Source organism: Lepus europaeus, chromosome 11 (assembly GCF_033115175.1).
Source record: "Lepus europaeus isolate LE1 chromosome 11, mLepTim1.pri, whole genome shotgun sequence".
Taxonomy (NCBI): domain Eukaryota; kingdom Metazoa; phylum Chordata; class Mammalia; order Lagomorpha; family Leporidae; genus Lepus; species Lepus europaeus.
Window position 1 is genome coordinate 85,416,867 of NC_084837.1, and position 18,355 is coordinate 85,435,221.

At 46.0% G+C, this 18,355-nt stretch overlaps 1 protein-coding gene across 7 annotated transcripts in view; it reads right to left on the minus strand.

The window, feature by feature from the left end:
- HERC1 (HECT and RLD domain containing E3 ubiquitin protein ligase family member 1) overlaps positions 1 to 18,355 on the minus strand; it is a 228,114-nt gene that overhangs the window by 3,194 nt on the left and 206,565 nt on the right. For all 7 annotated transcript variants that reach the window (XM_062206099.1, XM_062206102.1, XM_062206101.1 and 4 more), the window contains exons 66-77: positions 17,560 to 17,715; positions 16,691 to 16,813; positions 14,854 to 14,956; positions 13,223 to 13,392; positions 11,867 to 12,005; positions 9,883 to 10,052; positions 6,455 to 6,624; positions 6,023 to 6,188; positions 4,605 to 4,681; positions 3,618 to 3,870; positions 2,947 to 3,099; positions 650 to 955 (exon numbers count right to left, since the gene is read on the minus strand). In XM_062206099.1, the coding sequence (XP_062062083.1) occupies positions 650 to 955; positions 2,947 to 3,099; positions 3,618 to 3,870; positions 4,605 to 4,681; positions 6,023 to 6,188; positions 6,455 to 6,624; positions 9,883 to 10,052; positions 11,867 to 12,005; positions 13,223 to 13,392; positions 14,854 to 14,956; positions 16,691 to 16,813; positions 17,560 to 17,715 (1,986 nt within the window). The remainder of the gene's footprint in view (positions 1 to 649; positions 956 to 2,946; positions 3,100 to 3,617; positions 3,871 to 4,604; positions 4,682 to 6,022; positions 6,189 to 6,454; positions 6,625 to 9,882; positions 10,053 to 11,866; positions 12,006 to 13,222; positions 13,393 to 14,853; positions 14,957 to 16,690; positions 16,814 to 17,559; positions 17,716 to 18,355) is intronic.

Genomic DNA, 18,355 nt, shown 5'->3' on the forward strand with positions numbered 1-18,355 from the left:
GGCACCAGTGAGGGCCACTGACATTCATCCTGGAGTCAACACAGGGAGCCCCTGGCGGGTCTGATGGGTGCTTGAGAAAGAGGACCCCAGCAGCAGTGTGCGCTTCCGACTCGGTGGCCTTTTATTTCTACGCCATGTGTCAACACAGCAGTGGGGGCGGGGCTCTGCAGCTGGCGCCTTCCATCAGGCCGCCCACACGAACAGGTGCGGGTCGCGTGATCGCTGCTTCTGGCCTCTCTAGGCTCCTCCTGCTGCACTCACACCAGTTGCTGGTTAGGATTTTCACGCACACGGACAAGGCCACGCCGGGTGCATGAGTTGCAGAAGCAGCAGCATAGGGAAGGAGAGGCAGAGGTAACATGGTGATCCCTCTGTGAGTTCAGCTGTGGCTCAGGGAAGCATGGGAAGATTCAGGGAGGCTGTTGCTTGAAGGATGCATTCTACATCCACTAGGGCTTTTTCCACGGAAGCTAAGTGATGTTTGTGAATAGCTTTTACTACTGGATTTCTTTCTTAATCTGGGAATTCCAGGCGTGAAGCCTGAATCAGCAGGATAACTTAAGGGTCACAGTTTGGTTTTCCAAACATGCAAGCAACACAGAAGCAATCTGGGCAGACGTGACCAAGGAAGAAGAAACCGCATACTTACCCTATCAACCTTCATGATCTGAAATCGCTGGGAAATGTCAGCGGTGTTGGCGGGCAGCCGAGACCGGCCCGACACAAACCGCATGAACAGCACGCGCTCCTCGTTGGAGAACTCTTCTAGCGTGTGCCAGAACCACTGCACCAGCTGGTGCTGCTCGTCCACCTCACGGTAGCGCACCACTTTCTTCAGGACATCCACGGAGATGTCGGGCATCCCGCACACCATCTGCTCCAGTTGCTTCGCCGTGAGCAGGGACAGCAGCGGCACAGGCACAATCCAGGACATTCCCTCTCGGACCGCAGCCACCTGCTCCCGGGAGAGGGCGCTTGTTCAACATGTGTGCACAGGCCAGGCACCCACATGACCCAACCAGGCTGCCTGCCTGCTCCCCAGACCCTCTGCTCCAGGCCCCAGGGGCCCATGAACGGCGCCCACCCTTGTTAACAAAGATCTTTACTGCTACGGGACTCCTATGTGCCTTCTGGGCCCAGATGGAGCCCATTTAGGAGCTCACCTCTTTTCCCCCACAGAATCCCAGCCGAGCCCTCCCCCTGCCGGCGTGCACACCCCTACTGCTGATGGCAGGTGGCCATGTGCTGGGAAGCTGGGCTGTGCATCAGGGTCAGAAGCTCTTTGAGGGTTCACCTAGCTGTCTATGCTTTGGGACATTTATATTTTTTCTTTTGAAAATAGTTATATTCTTCTTATGAAAATTCTTTATTTATTGTAAAAACAACTTTTTTCATATGTAGAAGAAAGTGAAAGTGAGAAGTCCTTTTTTAGGAAAACAACAGAAAAGGCAAAGGAGGTGTGGTTCTAGCTCCCACTCCTCCGCCTACTCTTTCCCTTTAGCGTTCTCCTGGGAAAAGTGAGGCCAGCCTGCTGCCTGCGCCCTGAGGGGAGCGGGGCGGTGGAGCAGAGGCTGCCCAATGGTGCTGCTGTTGCTTCCTCTCAGTGCTGAGCTCGGGCCACCTGGGAAGTGCCAAGGAGGGAGCAGCCAAGCAGCCAACAACATGTCCAGAAATACATCCGTGGTATGGGCGCACACCCCGACCCCCACAGACTCATCACTGTTCACGGTTTGCTTCATAAATCCCTCATTCTGGCCGACGCACAGCCCTCTCAATTGACAACAGAAGGCTGAGGGTCTGAACAGGAGCCGCGCCCTGGAGAAGGCCCCAGGTTACAACTGGCGCTAAGGCTGGGGAGCAGGGACTGGCAGGGAGGCAGTCTCTGCTGCTGAAGGGGCTGCCCAGCCAAGCTCTGCCAAGAAACAAGCTGTCGTGCCCGCCAGAACACAAAACAAAGGCTGTCCGGGAACACGTGAGGCTAAGGGATAGGGTGGCTGCTGGGGGTGCGGGGACCACTGGGGACAGCTGTGGGAAGAACACTGGGAGCACTGAGAGAGGAAGAGGCCTCATCCTGAGAGGGAAACACAGCGAGGGCAGGGCAGAGGGCAGCCCCATCCGACCCTCCAAGGGCGGGCCAGCAGAGGGCCTGGACGCCGCAGCGCTGCCACAGACACGTCCCCTCGTTCCTCTGGACTTGGTGCTTTAGTCCATGAAATGGCGATAGTGACCCCTACCTCACAGAGTAACCTTGGGAAAGACGGCACGTGAGGGGCCTGGCACCGCGCGATGTGCAGGGGCTGATCAATGCGTTTCCAGTCAGCTATTTACTTTCTGTGGACTAAAGATACTCGTGAACCAAAAGTGACCACTCAGCCCCGGCTGTGCAGACAACCTCATCCACCTTCAGTAAACTAAGGGATAGTTTTCTGACCAACGTGCCTCAAAGCCAAAGTCCAAGAAGGGACCAGGAGTGAAGGGTCTGCAATATGCACTCTTCAAATCATTAAACTTCTGTAGTCTCCAAGCTGGCGTCCAGCCCTTGCGAGGAGCCCACAGGTGAGGGGCTGGAGGAGAGCCGCTCTGTGCAGGGGATGAAGACTTCAGCAGAGGAGGGAGAGAAGCACTCCTGTGGGTTCTAAGACCATTCACAGGAGCCCTGAGTGACCCCAGCTGGAGGTGAAGGGGGAGGCACTGGTATGAGGAGCAAACAGTAGGCCATGGGGACAAGCGGGACTGAGGGGGAGTGAGAAGACAGGGTCTGGATGCCAGGCTGACCTCAGTCCACACAATGAGTGATTCAGAGCTGACTTAAGCCTTAGCATAGATGAAAGGAGACCCCAAGCTGTGGCCTGAGAAGTCTCTGAAGTGGGGGTCAGAGGCACAGTTGGCTCTTGCTTGGAGACAAGGCCGAGTGCTCAGTGCAGCTCCCGAAACGTTTCTTCTCACCTGTCGGTCCATCTCATGAAGCCGGTATTCAATGGCCCTCTCTACATACTCCTTCCTGTTGGAAAACGTGAGTGGGATACTATTTCCACCAGGGATTATAGGCACCATCTTGCCATCCGCACTCTGGCCAACAAAAGAATCAAGAGGAATCATCTAAGAACAGAAGAAAAAATAATTTTTATTACACAGTAGAAACGGCAACAAAAATTATGTTACATACAAATGGAGCGGAATGGTAACAAAGCCAAGATCTGCAAGGATAAAAACAAGGCGATGAAACACGCAGGATGAGCAGGCTATTTGTCCAGAGGAATGTGCTGACTCCTCCATCCGGCTGTAGTTACGCATGAGACACACTCTCTGCCCTCAGACCAGGTCTATTGAACTCTGGTCCCATCAGGCCTCCCTCTCCGCCTTGGCTCCCTTGGTTATCCACTCCAGTGGGCAGAAAGTGGGTTAAAGGGAAAGGAGCAGACACTGGGGCTGCAGCCAACTCTGCCCATGAGAAGCTACTAAAACGAATGGGGCTGAGCTAAAGGCAGCAAGGGCATCATCATGGCACAGGTCAGCCCGACAGCAAGCGGGAGACCACATCTGGACCACCCAGAAAGATGCTGGTCTGTGGGCACAGCTAGTGAGCAGCCGCAGAAAGTGGCCTGGCCAGGACTTACCTCATGGAAGCTCTCCTCAGTGATGCCGCTGTCTTCAATGTGAAGAATGCTATTGAGGGTCTGCACGTAGAGCAGGTCCACCTCCTCCAGGTCCTCCAGAGTGAGCGGGATGCAGCACAGCTGCTTCCACACCACCGGCGCCAGGTGCAGGTCCAGAGGCTTCTTTGTGCGAATGGCAACCCCCATTAAAATCCCCAAGAACTTAAACTGCATTAAGTGTTCATCAAGGCAAGCAGAGGGGTTAAAGAGGAACCTGCAAAATTCCAGGAAGTATTTCAAACAAGATAGTCCTCATTTCCACTGGAAATAAGTCACCCCACCTCCACAGCAGTAGTGCAGAGCTGTGCTGTTCACCATGGCAGCCATTAGCCACAGATAGCTATTTTCATTAATTTCATGAGATTAAAGATTCAGTTCCTTAGCTACCCTGACCACATTCTGAGTAGTCAACATTCATATGGCCTGTGGCTGGACAGCACAGAGACCACATCTTACATTATCTTTTGAATGATAAAAGGGCCAGTAAATGAGCTGTTAATCCTTAAGTTACCTGCTTCAGAATGTCCTGTTTCCTAAAATCACCGCAGTTACTTTAAGCCCATGAAGCAGGATCCAAAACTCAACATTTTCTGGATCGTAAATAATTACAAGCTCTGTGACTCGACAGCATACTGAAGCTTTTTAATGAATTTTGGTGCAGAAATTTCATCAAGGGAGACCACGGAGGCCTTCAGAAACACTAAGGCAGGCTTCAAGATCAAGTGCGAGTTTCTTCTCTGTCTATATTAGCTTTGGATGGGTTCCACAGTAAACACTGAGTCCCGGCAGAAGTGTGATGAAGGCACAACCACAGTACCCACTCTCAGGGTCATAATGAGGACTCAGGATGCAATCTCGGAGGAGCATGTAGAAGGCCTGCCACACAGCAGGCACACAGTTCCACGAGTTGTTACCATTACAGACATTCAACAGACACTTGCTGCTTACCTGTCCCTGTTGTAACCCACTTCTGCGGTGGCATTTGGAGAGGGTATAAGAAGGTCAACTATACCAGTTTCAAGTTCCTATAGAAGAAAAACATTTTCTGAGAAATGATAATCAAACGTATCAAGAGAACAAAATGATTACATTAAATATAATACTGATTTCAATTTGAAATGAAATTAGGAACTTTCCCATGTGGAAAATCTCCTGTAATATGAAGAATCAAGATAAGAGAGTCAATTCACAGAGGAGCTGGTGTATTTGTGGAGCAGGGTGCAGTGATACTCCAAACAGACTCAATAAGTGATAGCCACATGTTCTTTCAATCACAGGATTTATCAGAAAAATCCTGACACTAGGCAAAAGTGGAAGAAAATCTGCCAACATGGACCTGAAAATTAAAACTGACCCAAACTCTTTTTTTTTTTTTTTTAATTTAAAAGGAATATTTATTTAAGTCAGAGACCTCCTGGCGAGGTGGCCAAGAGCGGGGGCTCCAAGAGAGGCAAAACGCAAAGGAGTTGGTGGTAGTGGGGTTTTTAAGAACATTTTTGGAAAAAAACTCACTCAGTACAAGGCGGGGACAACCTATGGAAAGACCTGATTTGTAATCTTATTTACCCTGTCTGGCTTGGACCCAAACTCTTAACACTTACTTTTCTAACTCCCTTGGGGCACAGCAGCTCTACTTCGTTCTTTTTTTTTTTTTTAAGATTTATTTATTTATTTAAAAGGCAGAGTTACAGAGAGGCAGAGGCAGAGGTAGACAAAAAGAGAGAGAGAGAGAGAGAGAGAGAGAGAGGTCTTTCATTCACTGGTTCACTCCCCAAATGGCTGCAATGGCTGGACCTGTGCCAATCTGAAGCCAGGAGCTTCTTCCGGGTCTCCCACATGGGTGCAGGGGCCCAAGAACTTAAGCCATCTTCTACTGCTTTCCCAGGCCATAGCAGAGAGCTGGACTGGAAGTGGAGCAGCTGGGACTTGAACCAGTGTCCATATGGGATGTCGGCACTGCAGGCTGCGGCCTTAACCGCTATGCCCTGCTTTACCCACTACACCACAGCGCTGGCCCCCTCCACTTCGTTCTAAAAACACCGGAATAAACTGGAGCACAGGGCTGGTCTTATTTATCTTCTATGAAGTGTATGCATTGTCATTGTTGTTTTTTCTACTAACATTGTAGCACAACAGACTTTCTACTAACATTGTAGCACTTCATTGGTAGGTGGCTAAGCCCTCGCATTTATTCATAAGGTATCTTTACAAAGCATTTTCACAAACCCTTGTTCTAGTTCACCCATGTATCACCAACAGCATGACCTGAACGAGGCTCACAAATGCATCCTTGCTGCATTTATAAAACATGCCTGACAGAGGAGTCACTTGGTGGATGGCCGGGCAGGGGCACTGCGTGAACACACCTGGCACATCTCGGTGATGGTGTCGTCAAACACTCCTCCAGCATCATCGGCCCCTTCTCCAACCAGCTTCACCTTCCATGCTCGGGAGGGCAGACGGAGATCGGATGCATTCAGTTTAACTACTTGTCTTGCTATTTGGACAAAGATGGGCTTACACTTCCGACCTCTTCAAAAGCAAAGGAGATTTGAATGAAAGACAACTCTCATCAATTTGCCCAAATCACCACAAAGATCACTTGAGGATGTCTTCCCATCAGTGAACAAATTGGTCCAGCTCCATGCAGGGCCCACTCAGCCCACTATTATTAAAGTAGGTTCTGTTACTATTCAACTTGACAAGTGAGGCGGCTAAGGCTCACAGAGAATACTTAGTAATACTTTTCATCTAAAGAAATTCCAGATAGCCAGTGAAACACATATACATATGCCAACCTGGTTGATATCCTCTTAACAGTAATTTGAGGTCCATAGTTTTTGCCTTGAACCATGGTTTTTCCTATGGAGCGCACCATGGGAAGAGTGTAGACTCTTGGAGCTAACAAAGGCCGAAGCTGTCCTTGCACAATGCCCCAGGTTCCAGCATTATAATGAGATGTGCTGTTCTGTAACAGAAAACGAGGTTATCAGAAATGCTATAATCTAAGGCTACAAAGAAATAGCACTTCTCACTTTTAGAATAAAGGTAATTTTTTGAAATGTATATTAAAAGTACAAACCTGGGCATTATTAACTGTTAGTGACTTAAAAAAAAAAGATTTATTATTTATTTATTTGAAAGGCAGAGAGACAGAGAGAAAGGGAGAGACAGAAAGAGAACGAAATCTTCTATACACTACTTCACTTCCCAAATGTCTATAATAGCCAGATCTGGGTCAGGTCAAAACCAGGAGCCAGGAACTCCATCCTGTCTCTCACATGAGTGCCGGGGTCCAAGTACGTGGGCCATCCTCTACTGCCTTCCCAGAAACACTAACAGGAAGCTGGATTGGAAGTGGAGCAGCTGGGACATGAGATGCCAGTATCTCAAGCAGTGGTTTAACCCACTGCGCCACAACACCAATCCCTATTAGTAAAATTATTTTTTCTGATAAAATATGATTACTATAATACAGGAAAGGATACAAATATGTACATACAAATGAAATTATCCATAATTCCACCATATTAGATATAGCCCTATTAACACGTTAATCTATTTCCTTCCAGTTTTCTGTGTGTACACATATAACATTTTTCATACTGTTGAGATCATACTGTTTACATGATTTTCAGATTTTCTTAAAAATTTTTTTTTGAGAGGCACAGTTACAGAGAGAGATCTTCCATCTGCTGGATCACTCCCTAAATGGCCACAACAGCCAGGGCTGAGCTGATCTGAAGCCAGGAGCCAAGAGCTTCTTTTGGGTCTCCCATGTGGGTGCGGGGGCCAAGCACTTGGGCCATCTTCCACTGCTTTCCCACGGCCCTTAGTAGGGAGCTAGTTCAGAAGTGGAACAGCCAGCACTCAAACAGGTGCTCATATGGAATGCGGGTGCCACAGGTGAAGGCTCAGCCTATTACACCACAGCGCCAACCTCATGTTTTTATCACTTAAATATTTAGAAATATTTCTCCAAATAATTGCAAATAATTTGCTCACATTCCATATAGTGCCACATAGTAGTTTGCCTCCTGGATAATTCTCTATTTCCAATAGTGATTTGTCAGATTTTTTTTTTTTTTAAGTTAGGCAAAGAGAAACAGACAGGGAGATATACAGAAAGAGAGGTCCATCTGCTGGTTCACTCCCTAAATGCCTACAACAATCAGGCCTGGGCCAAGCTAAAACCAGAAGCCTAAAACTTAATCCAAGCCTCCCATGTCAGTGGCAGGATTTGAGTACTTGAGCCACCATCTACTGCCTCCCAGTGCATTCGCAGGAAGTTAAGTCAGAAGTGGAGGGGCCAGGACTTCGTATGGGGGATGCGGGCATACCTCAGGCAGTGAATTAACCACTGTGCCAAATGCCTGCTCTTGTCAGATCTCCAGGACTGGTTATCCAAGAGATTTCTGACTAACAGCTTTACAAATTGATACACATTTTGGCAGGCATGCCTACAAATTACACTAACAACTCCTAGGGCTGGTGTCGAGGCACAGTTGGTTAAGCTGCTGCCTGTGACACCGCCATCCCATATGAGCACCAGGACAAGTACCCGCTGCTTCATGTCTGGTCTAGCTTCCTGCTACTGTGCCTGGAAAGGCAGCCCAAAACATTCCGAGTGCTACCCATGTGGGAGACCAGGATGGAGTTCCAGGCTCCTTTCCTGTCCAAAGCCTGGTCTAGGGAGTGAAACAGCAGATGGAAGATCTCTCCCTCCTCTTTTTCTCTGAAACTCTGGTTTTTAAATAAATAAAATGAATCTTAGGGGCTGGTGCTGTGGCACAGCGGGTTAAAGCCCTGGCCTGAGGTACTGGCATCCCATATGGGCACCAGTTCTAGTCCTGGCTGCTCCTCTTCCAATCCAGCTCTCTGCTATTGCCTGGGATAGCAGTAAAGTATGGCCCAAGTCCTTGGGCCCCTGCACCCACATGGGAGACCTGGAAGAAGCTCCTAGATCCTGGCTTTGGGTCGGCACAGCTCCGGCCATTGAGGCCATCTTGAGAGTGAACCAGAGGATAGAAAGCCTCTCTCTCTCTGTCTCTACCTCTCTCTGTAACTCTGTCTTTCAAATAAATAAAATAAATCTTTAAAAAAAATAAAATTAATCTTAAAAATGAAAACAAAAGGGGTCAGCACTGTGGCGCAGCAGGTTACAGCCTCTGTCTGCGGTGCCGGCATCCCATATGGGCACTGGTTCGAGTCCTAGCTGCTCCACTTCCAATCCAGCTCTTTGCTATGGCCTGGGAAAGCAGCAGAAAATGACCCAAGTCCTTGGGTCCCTGCACCCACGTGGGAGACCTGGAAGAAGCTCCTGGTTCCTGGCTTTGGATCAGTGCAGCTCCAGCCATTGCGGCCATCTGGGGAGCGAACCAGAGGATAGAAGACTTTTCTCTCTCTCTCTCTTTCTCTCTCTCTCTCTGCCTCTGCCTGCCTCTCTGTAATTCTGCCTTTCAAATAAATAAATCTTTAAAGAAAAAAAAAAGAAACACAAAAACTAGTCAGCTTGCACTCTTCTTAAATCTCTGGTCTATCCTATAAAGATGGACATGTAAGCCAGGTTTACTTTTAAAGATTTATTTATTTATTTGAGGGGCAGTTAAAAACAGAAAGAGGGAGAGAGAGACCTTCCATCTGCTGGTTCACTCCCCAAATGACCACAATGGTCAGAACTGGGCTGATCCGAAGCCAGGAGCTGCTTCTGGGTCTCCCAGGTGAGTGTCAGAGTCCCAAGCACTTGGGTCATCCTCCTCTGCTCTCCCAGGTGTATCATCAGGGAGCTGGATCAGAAAAGGAGAAGCCACAGGCGGAAGCTTTATCTACTATGCCATAGCCCAGGCCGCAGAATGTTCATTTGTAAGGAGACAAAGAAATCTCCTAAATTTTTCCACATTTATTTATATAACAATGTTGGTTCTGCTTTAATAGCTTTCTGTGCTTAAGTTTTAAAATCATATATCAGATTTTGAAGAAAACATATGACACGCCTAGCTATTCATCCTTCCTGAAGCTCTGGGCAACTACAGAAGGAGGATCCCTCTTGTATCCAACAGCACATGAACCAGCATTAAATGGGAACATAACTGTTGTCTTTTTTGCTTCCCTTAATGTGGAGAATAGAGGACGTATTAGCCATGACAGAGTTTCCCAGAGGTTGAGAGAAAGCCCAGGACCTGAGGATCATCCCCAGGGCACTGTCTTCCAAGCCAGCATGTATTACCTGGTTGTTGGGGCTGAGGTTCAGGAGCCTCCAGGAGGAGTACATGAGGTCGGAGAAGTGGTAGAGCAGCCGCAGCCTGGCACGCACGGTGTGAATGCTCACCTCCCTCAGTGCCCCATACTGTGGGGGTACTGCATCGGGCAGGCCCAGCTGCAGAGGTACCGACACACCTGCCAGAAAGCAAATGGGTGCTTAGGAGGCAGAATTCACTGCTTTCCTTTTCAGCATTTTGAAACATTTCCAACATACAGAGAAGATGAGATAATTATATAATAGGAACCCATTCACACCACCTAAATTCTGTAATTACTATTTTGCTGTATTTGTATTTTTATGTATGTATCTTCTGCTATCCATCAATTCATCTTAACTTTTGGGGTATATTTATGTTGGTTTTCAAATCAGTTTTTATTTATCATTAAGGAAATCTGGTCTTTTCTCCTTAATTTTGTTTCCCATTTAATAATGGTACCTAAACAATTCCTTTGTATAAGAAATAAGAAAACCAAGCAAGCCAGTCAAATTCTTCCTTTCAAACTCAATGTCACCTTTGTAATAACACAAGGAACAGGAAACGAGGCAGTTCTGCAATATGAAAAAGGATAGCTTAGCAAAGTTACCTCCCACTTGCACTAGGGATCTGACAGAGAGAGCCCACAGCAGAATGAAAGATACAGGTGTGTGATTCCCATAGGCTTTTTACTGTAAAATTAAGAGCTCTGTAAGAAGGCTAAAAAGCCTGCATCCACAGCTCCTCTCATATAAAAATGTACAAATGACTGACAATAATTGAATTCCCAGAGATACTGTTACCACTCCTGATAGAGGCTAACATCACGGAGTGTTTTCTATGCTAAGAGCTTTATACAAACAGAGCTCTCCATAACCAGGGCTGTTACTGCCTCACTTTACAAACAAGAGGCTGCATACGGAGGAGCCAGGACTCAGGGCAGGCAATGTGGTCCCCGAGCTGACAGTGAAACCCTGGAAGCTGAGGGGCCCTGGGGACTCTGCAGTCATCAGCGTCCAGGCAGCACTGCTCATTCTGGAGCCCGTTGTCTACAAACCATCTCCTGCCTGTGTGGGGTTTGCTTGTTTTCTTAGATTAAGTAGAAGAAGAAGAAAGAAAAAAAAAAAAAAAAAAAAAAAAAAAAAAACCTCAGCGGGGTCTTCCCTTTGGACCTGTGGCTCAGAAGCAGGAAGGACAGCAGAGAGGGAAGAGGATGTGGCTCTCAGGGCAACGTTACTGTCTTAGGCTCCCCAGGGCAGCAGAAAGAAAGGACTTGAAGGCCTGGATATGAGAGAGCTCAGATTTGAGGAAATGTCAAAGAATGGCACGCACAGCAATTACAGTTTCCCCCTACTTGTGAGGAGAAACAGAGGATGGCTCCAAGCAGAGAAGGTCTGTGGCTGAGATGTTAAGCATACAAGTACATGTTCTGTTTTTCTTCATATCCTTTTGTAGGGCTGTAAGAATTTCCTAATAAATAAGAGTTAAGCAAGCTTTACAAAAAGCTTGAAGCAATGCATTGACCTGATACACAAGAGTAAAACAGCGGGCACCTGCGCTGCCTGAGCTGCTGTGCCAGTGCAGGCAGCACATTTCCCAGTGTAACTGGAGTGAGGAATTCCACCAGTGGTCTCAGCACTCCTAATCTTGACTCGGAGAAAGCTATCATTTCATTTCTTTGATATATATTAAGAAATACTTAATTGCTACTCTAAAATTACGAATTTTTGCTTGCCCAAGTGATGTGTTTGCGTTTGCAGCTGTGGCGAGGGACTCCTTCATACAAAGTCAGGAGGAGAAATGCCTGCTGGGAAGTCTTTATGGTACAGGTAGCACAAAGAATACTATGGTTGTGTGGGGGAGCTGCTTGGTGGTTCAGAACGACGCTGGATACATTTGGCACTGGCAAGCAAACACTGTATCTGGGCATTGTTGGAAATGAAGCTGCCAAAGCAAGGATATTTTGTCCATCACCTGGTGCTCTGGGTGGCACTGGTGGCGCCGTCCATGCAGCACTGTGGCAGCGGCCAGCTGAGATCTGCCGAATGTTTTTCCCTTGCAGAACTGTTACTAGGGTTGGTTCTCGAACGTGGTTGGTGTGGCCTAGGCCAAGCTGGGAATAAGTTACAAATCAGAGACTCAATTAGAAAAAGGAAGCGAGGAAGCCAAGATGATGAAATTTGCCTTAGATGGTAACAAACATAAGCAAATTAATATCTGTACCAAGCATCAGCATCAATGATGAAATAAATTCTGATTTTCTCTATAATAACCGTTCTCATAGCTCAGACTCTCCTGAACACTAAGCTGCAGCAAGGCCATTCCAACTATAACAGACGAGGCTTAAGGACTAACATATCACTGAATTCCATGTCTGCAAAGGGAATGAATTCTAGGAGTTAAAAGCACACACAAAAGCAGATTCTTTTCCCTAGATCTCTGTCTGTGGCTCTGATTGGGATGCCCAGTGTTTCAGTTGCTAAGCAATTCAGCATTTAGGGAAGAGCATGCAAAGGCCCTGCTAGGGAACTCCCAAAGGAGTCTTCAGCATTAACTTTCCTCTTGTCAATTCAACATGCAGCCACAACGAGGAGTGCCTCCCTTGTCTGTCAATGTAGTGATGAGGAATACAGAAACCAAAAGGACACTGTGAGGAATAAAGCTAGCCCCTGAACTGAAGGGTCCACGGCTCCAGGGGCAGCCACACCCAGAGAGGATTTACAGAAGGGGAAGTAGCTCTGCAGGTGGAGCCAAAAGTGACTGTAGTAGCAGGCATCTCAGAAACCGCCCATCGAAGTCTTCCCCTCCCCCACACAGAGAGGAGCTGGACACAGTGACCCCTAGGGTCTTTCTCAGCCTCTCAGAGAATCGTTTTGCTTCTCTGAGTCATGAGGGTGACAAGATTTGCCAGAGGAGCACACACTCTTCGTATACTGCTGTACTATAAAGTACAAAGCAGCACTGCTTCATTCCTTCTCACTTCCAGCTCAGCAGATGCTGCAGTCACGAGGATAACGCTGTGATGACGACAGTACTGAGTCAGTGATGAGGACCACCACACAGCATTGCTCAGTCTGTGCCAGACCAAGGAAGCCCCCAAATCACTGTACTATACTACCAGACTTTTTACAAAACCATGGTACACTATTTCTTTGGACACAATTAAGAAAGAACTATGTAAAACTGAACTAAATAAATGTGTCATAGCCAAGTGATGTACTTGGAACACCGTGGTAGGTACTTGGAGTTTCCTAGTTTATCCCTTTCCCTTGTGGGGAGCATTGTCAAAATGCTAGGACATGGAAGAGCAGAAGCAAAATAAACATTCACCTGTCCTTCAGAATTGCTCCCCCAGGCATATACATCGCCAGTCGATGCCAAAGCAAGCGTGTGTTCAGCTCCGACTGCCACGTCTTCGATGACCACTCCAGCCAGGACAGGAACTTGCTGTGGTCGATTGTGATTGCGAGCACGACCCTCTGGCAAGCCTATTAAGCGATCTGAAAAGACAGCAAGAGGACAGGTTTGTAGATGGCACATCACAGTCCTGTCATTCTCAATCACTTAACTTTTTATGGTGGAATGGCAGCAACATAAACAACTCAGGGGGCAAAAGCTGCTATTCTGACAAGGACATCAGATTTTTAGAAAATAAAATGCTAGAAGCCACATCTTTACAAAATGACAATGGTCTCCTTATTCATAAAAAGAAGACAATCAAATCTAAGACCAGTAACTTATTTCATACCCAGAGTTCCTTCATATCCTTATGCTTGAAAGGACAGAGTTCACAAAGGTCCTGAAGTTTCTTGCATTTTAAAAAAGACATCTTCCATCTGTCTTGTCCTCAAACTTCAACCTCTCCCTTTACCTTGCCAAAATTCTAGAAAGTGCTGCACAATGTCCTTTAGGCCCACTCAGCACTGCACTGAAACTGTACTCAAAGCCAATAGCTCCTAACTGTCTACCGCAGAGACTTCTCAGGATCCAGCTCAAGGAACTCCAGGCGACTCTATGTAACCTTCTGATAACGTGTCCTCAGCTCCTTTCGCCCAGATGACTCTACTACTGTGGCACACCACATGCTGCTCTCGCTACTCTGTTCAAGGCCAACTCTCCCAAATCTTGTTCTCCTCACATTTCCCAGAGTTTATTCTCTTCTTTCTTAAATTCTATACCTTCTCCCTGGAATTGTAGATTCCATTAATAAAGCATGAAACTACTACCAAAATGTAGTTCATGTTCAAACTTACATTTCTATAACCAATCTCTGGAGTTTGAAATCCAAACTCTCAATAGCTTGCTGGACTTACAAGCATCTAGGGTAACGACCCCATTCAACCTAAGGAAAACCAAGCTTCTTATCCCTTCCCTACAAACAGTTCCTGTCCTCAGTCAGAGTCATCAATGTTCTCCCAAGACCAGAAACTTCACTCATGGTTTAATTCTTCCTTCCCTTCACTCTCCCTCTGCCACCACAACTTGCCAGGAAGTTGCTCTTAAGAAGGTAAATTTACTGCCAAGGGGCCCCACAGTGAATGCCTGGGTTATGAACCTACTCAAGATCTGAACCTTCAATGCCTACGAATTCCTCCAATTCCTATGATCTGCATCCCCCATCCTTGGAAGTGGTGGGGAGTGAATCAGGACACAGAGTAGCTCTGGTGAGCAAGGCAGTATCTGGAGAGCATGGCGGGGCAGAAGGGAGGTGGGGAGGGACCTTGGCAGGTGCTCTTCTAGCAAAAGTAAAGGTATGAGGAAACTTAATGAGAAGGGGAGTTCATTTTTAGAATAAAGTTTGTGAAAAAGAAGTGAATAGGAGCTAGTGAATGAGAATTTCATGGCCTGCTTACCCCCAAGAACAAAATAAAAATGACTTTATTTAGAGTATTTCTATGAAAACAGAAGGCAAATGTTTCTATAATACACATGTGCATGACGTAAGCTAAAAAATGCCTTACCTTGACCAAAGGTATACACGTGACCATCTTTAGTCAAAGCAACAGAAAACTGAGTTCCACAAGCAACCTTTTTTATTCCAATACCACAAAGGACATCTACTTTCTGTAAAACAAAAGTGTAAAGTATACACTTTAAGACTGAAAAGAAAAAAAATATTTTTTTTGAGATTTATTTATGAGTCAGTTATTGGCGGGGGGAGCAGGGGCAAGGAGGGTGAGAGACAGAAAAAAAGACACAGATACCTTCCATCTGCTGGTTCACTCCCTAAATGGTCGCAATGGCTGGGACTGGGCCAGTTGGTAGCTGGGAGCCAGAAGCTTCATCCAAGTCTCCCACATAGGTGCAGGGGCCCAAGGATTGGGGCCATTTCCTGCTGCTTTCCCAGGCACATTAGCAGGGAGCAGGATCAGAAGTGGAGAGGCTAGGACTCGAACTGACCCCATTGTGGGATCCCTGCATTGCAGGCGGTAACTTAACCCATTATGCCACAATGCCAGCCCCAAAGAAAATACCCTTGAACTTGCCTGCTGGTATGTATAATCTCAAGCATAGTCTCCAAGACAGGAATTGTCTCTTACCTATCCCACCCAAATTCATACTCCTGAATGTTACTTTCTCTAGTGTCCTGCAGATCAACTGAATTTGAGCAAGAAAATGTGACAGCAGGGAAACATGGTTAAAATCCCCAGGACCTTCACGAAATAGAAGCATCCTTCTGGGCAACAGAGAACAAGATAATCTCATGACCTTCTAAAGAACCCTTCAAGGCCACGTAAAGCTGTGGCTTCTCCCTGTTTGACATTTTTAGCTTTCAGAGCTAGTAACTGCTTTTCTGCCTCTCTGTATCCCTAGCTGAACGTTCACAAGTGTAGCTATCAAGTCGTCACAGGTTATATATGATGGTGAATCTGGCACTGAATATAAATTGAGTACTTCTAAATCATGCTACTGGTTAAATGTGTCAGGAAAATCCATGTAAAAGAACTGACAAGCAGAAGTCTGTAGAGCCTAGAACCTTCTGTAATGCAAATAATATCTTCTGATTTTTAAATTATTTTTTAAAAAGATTTTTTTTTTTTATTTGAAAGTCAGAGTTACAGAGGGAGAAGAAGAGACAGACAGATCCTCCATCTGCTGCTTCACTCCACAGATAGCCACAATGGCCAGCGCTGGGGTCAGGCCAGAGCCAGGAGCCAGAAGTTTCTTCCAGGTCTCCCACAAAGGTAGCAGGGACCCAAGCACTTAGGCCATCCTCTGCTGCTTTTCTAAGCCATTAGTAAGGAGCTGGATTGGAAGTAAAGCAACCAGGACATGAATCTGCACCCATGTGGGATGCCAGCACTGCAAGTGGTGGCTTTACCTGTTATGTTACAACGGCAGCCCCTAGCTTCTAATTTTTTTGTTTATGTACATGAATTTCCTTTCTCTTGTTCTTTAAAAGGAAATGCATACCTGCCTAATCCCGTGGTGATAAGAAGCTGAAAGGACAGTTGCAAGCAGAGGGTTACAACATATTATTCAAGGTTCCCTCACAAGACACCCTGGAGGTTTGTTTCTAAATCTTTCTTCTTCACATGGGAGCAAGTCCTACAGCTGTTCAGCAAGTCTACAGACAGGCTTGTCCTTGCATAACTGTTACAACTAGTTTAGCTACTAATGGCTCACTTAAAATCAAGGTTCTTGAAGGCTGGAAAGTCAAGACTAAGCAACAGAAGCTTCTAAAGCTCATTATTCATTAGCAAAAATGTTAAAGGTAAATTATTTCCAGCAAAAAAGAGGTACTGACATAGATGAAACTTACAATGTCTGAAAACCTGGATTAAAGGCAATACTGACCTGAGGTGAAGATTTTGCAGTAGAATTCCCTAAGCCTAATTTTCCATAGTCTCCATCTCCAAAAGCCCACACCATGGAGCCATCTGCTGACACAGCCAAAGTGTGGTTTAGTCCACAGGCCACCTGGAGAGATAGCAGGGTATTCAGTGAGGCAAATCCCAAGACCTAGAACACATAAGCCTGCTTCAAGGACTCTTTTCCACTTTGGTGAAAAGCTTGGCTATGTTTCCAAAGATTTTATTGGCTTCAGGGCCTACAAATATTAACCAAATTGCATCAACATGAAATAATTCCTAATGTCTAGAAAGAAACAACTTTTTTCTTCAAAGTGAAATTCTTCAGACATCTACAGCTAACTAGAATCAGAGAATATTAAGACGGGGAAAAGTACACGTACTTCAAAAACACCTGTTTGCACCAGTCTAAGGAATGATATAGAAAAAGACAAAGCTATCTCACTTCCACGTTAGGAGGTACTCAGTGTGTACAGGACAAGGGACAGTTACTGCTCTACAGTGGCAGCTGCCAGGGATGCTGCAGCTTCACCATCTAACTCAAAGCAATCAGATAGGAGCCACGAATATCTGCCCTGAGTAAAGAGCTCTAGCCAGTTGTATTAGTACTTAATAGAGGGAGTTTTGAAAACACTCACATCCTGAAATAAACCATTAGTTTGTCACAGAAGCAAACAAACCTGAATGACTTAAAATGTGAATAGTCACATTGGGAAAAATGTCATGGAAAATGATCAGTTAGATAGAACAAAATATACATAAGGTTAAGTACAGCTAGTGATCCTGGTCTTCCTGACAGAAAAGTTTCTAAGTGTACCCAGGAGAAATGAGAAGCAATAACCAGCTGGAACATGCCTGTCCAATCTGATACCCCTCCAGTGCAGTCACTCTCTCTGGCAGCTTTTTGTTAGAGGTGTTTCCAAGACCCAGACGTCCATAGTCACCATTCCCAAAGGTAAACAGTTTGCCATCTGAAGTCACCACTGCTGAGTGCTTGAAGCCACAAGACATCTAGAGGAAACCAAGGCGAAAAAAAATTTAAGGGAGATATTAAGAAATGAACCAGTCATTTTCAGCTATTAGTATAGCAGTAAAATTTATATAAACTTCACTGACAATGCAAGATCTTGAAGATAAGAATATTCTGTCTGCCCAAGTGGTGGTTCTGTTCCCCCAAGTTTAATCTGCCTCACCAGCCCCAGGAGGATCAAGCTCAACAGTAGGCTTTGGAATAACTGTTGCTACTCTTTAGTTGTGTGCAGATGACCTAGAGTAGATGAGATAATAAATGGGGAAATTCTTTTTAAACTAAAGTGCTATCCAGTATCACATTATTTTAAGTCACTAACTGGTTTTCCAGAAAATGCACATGAACTCAATTTTTGTAACAGAAATGGTAGGCTGAGAGCAAAGTTTTCCACTTATCTATCAAGTACCGTGAGTCAGGAGCTAAAACCCCACAGTGTTTTGTCCAAGGGCCGGGAGCAAACCAGCTGGTACAGAAAAAGAAGTCCACCATTAACAGCAAAGCCTAGTCAAACTTCTGAGGAGCTCAAGAATGAATCTGAACAACCAAAAATAGTGTGTCTCTTAATGACTATGTTGTATATTTTATTATCATGTCCTGATACCGAGATTTAAGAATGCTATT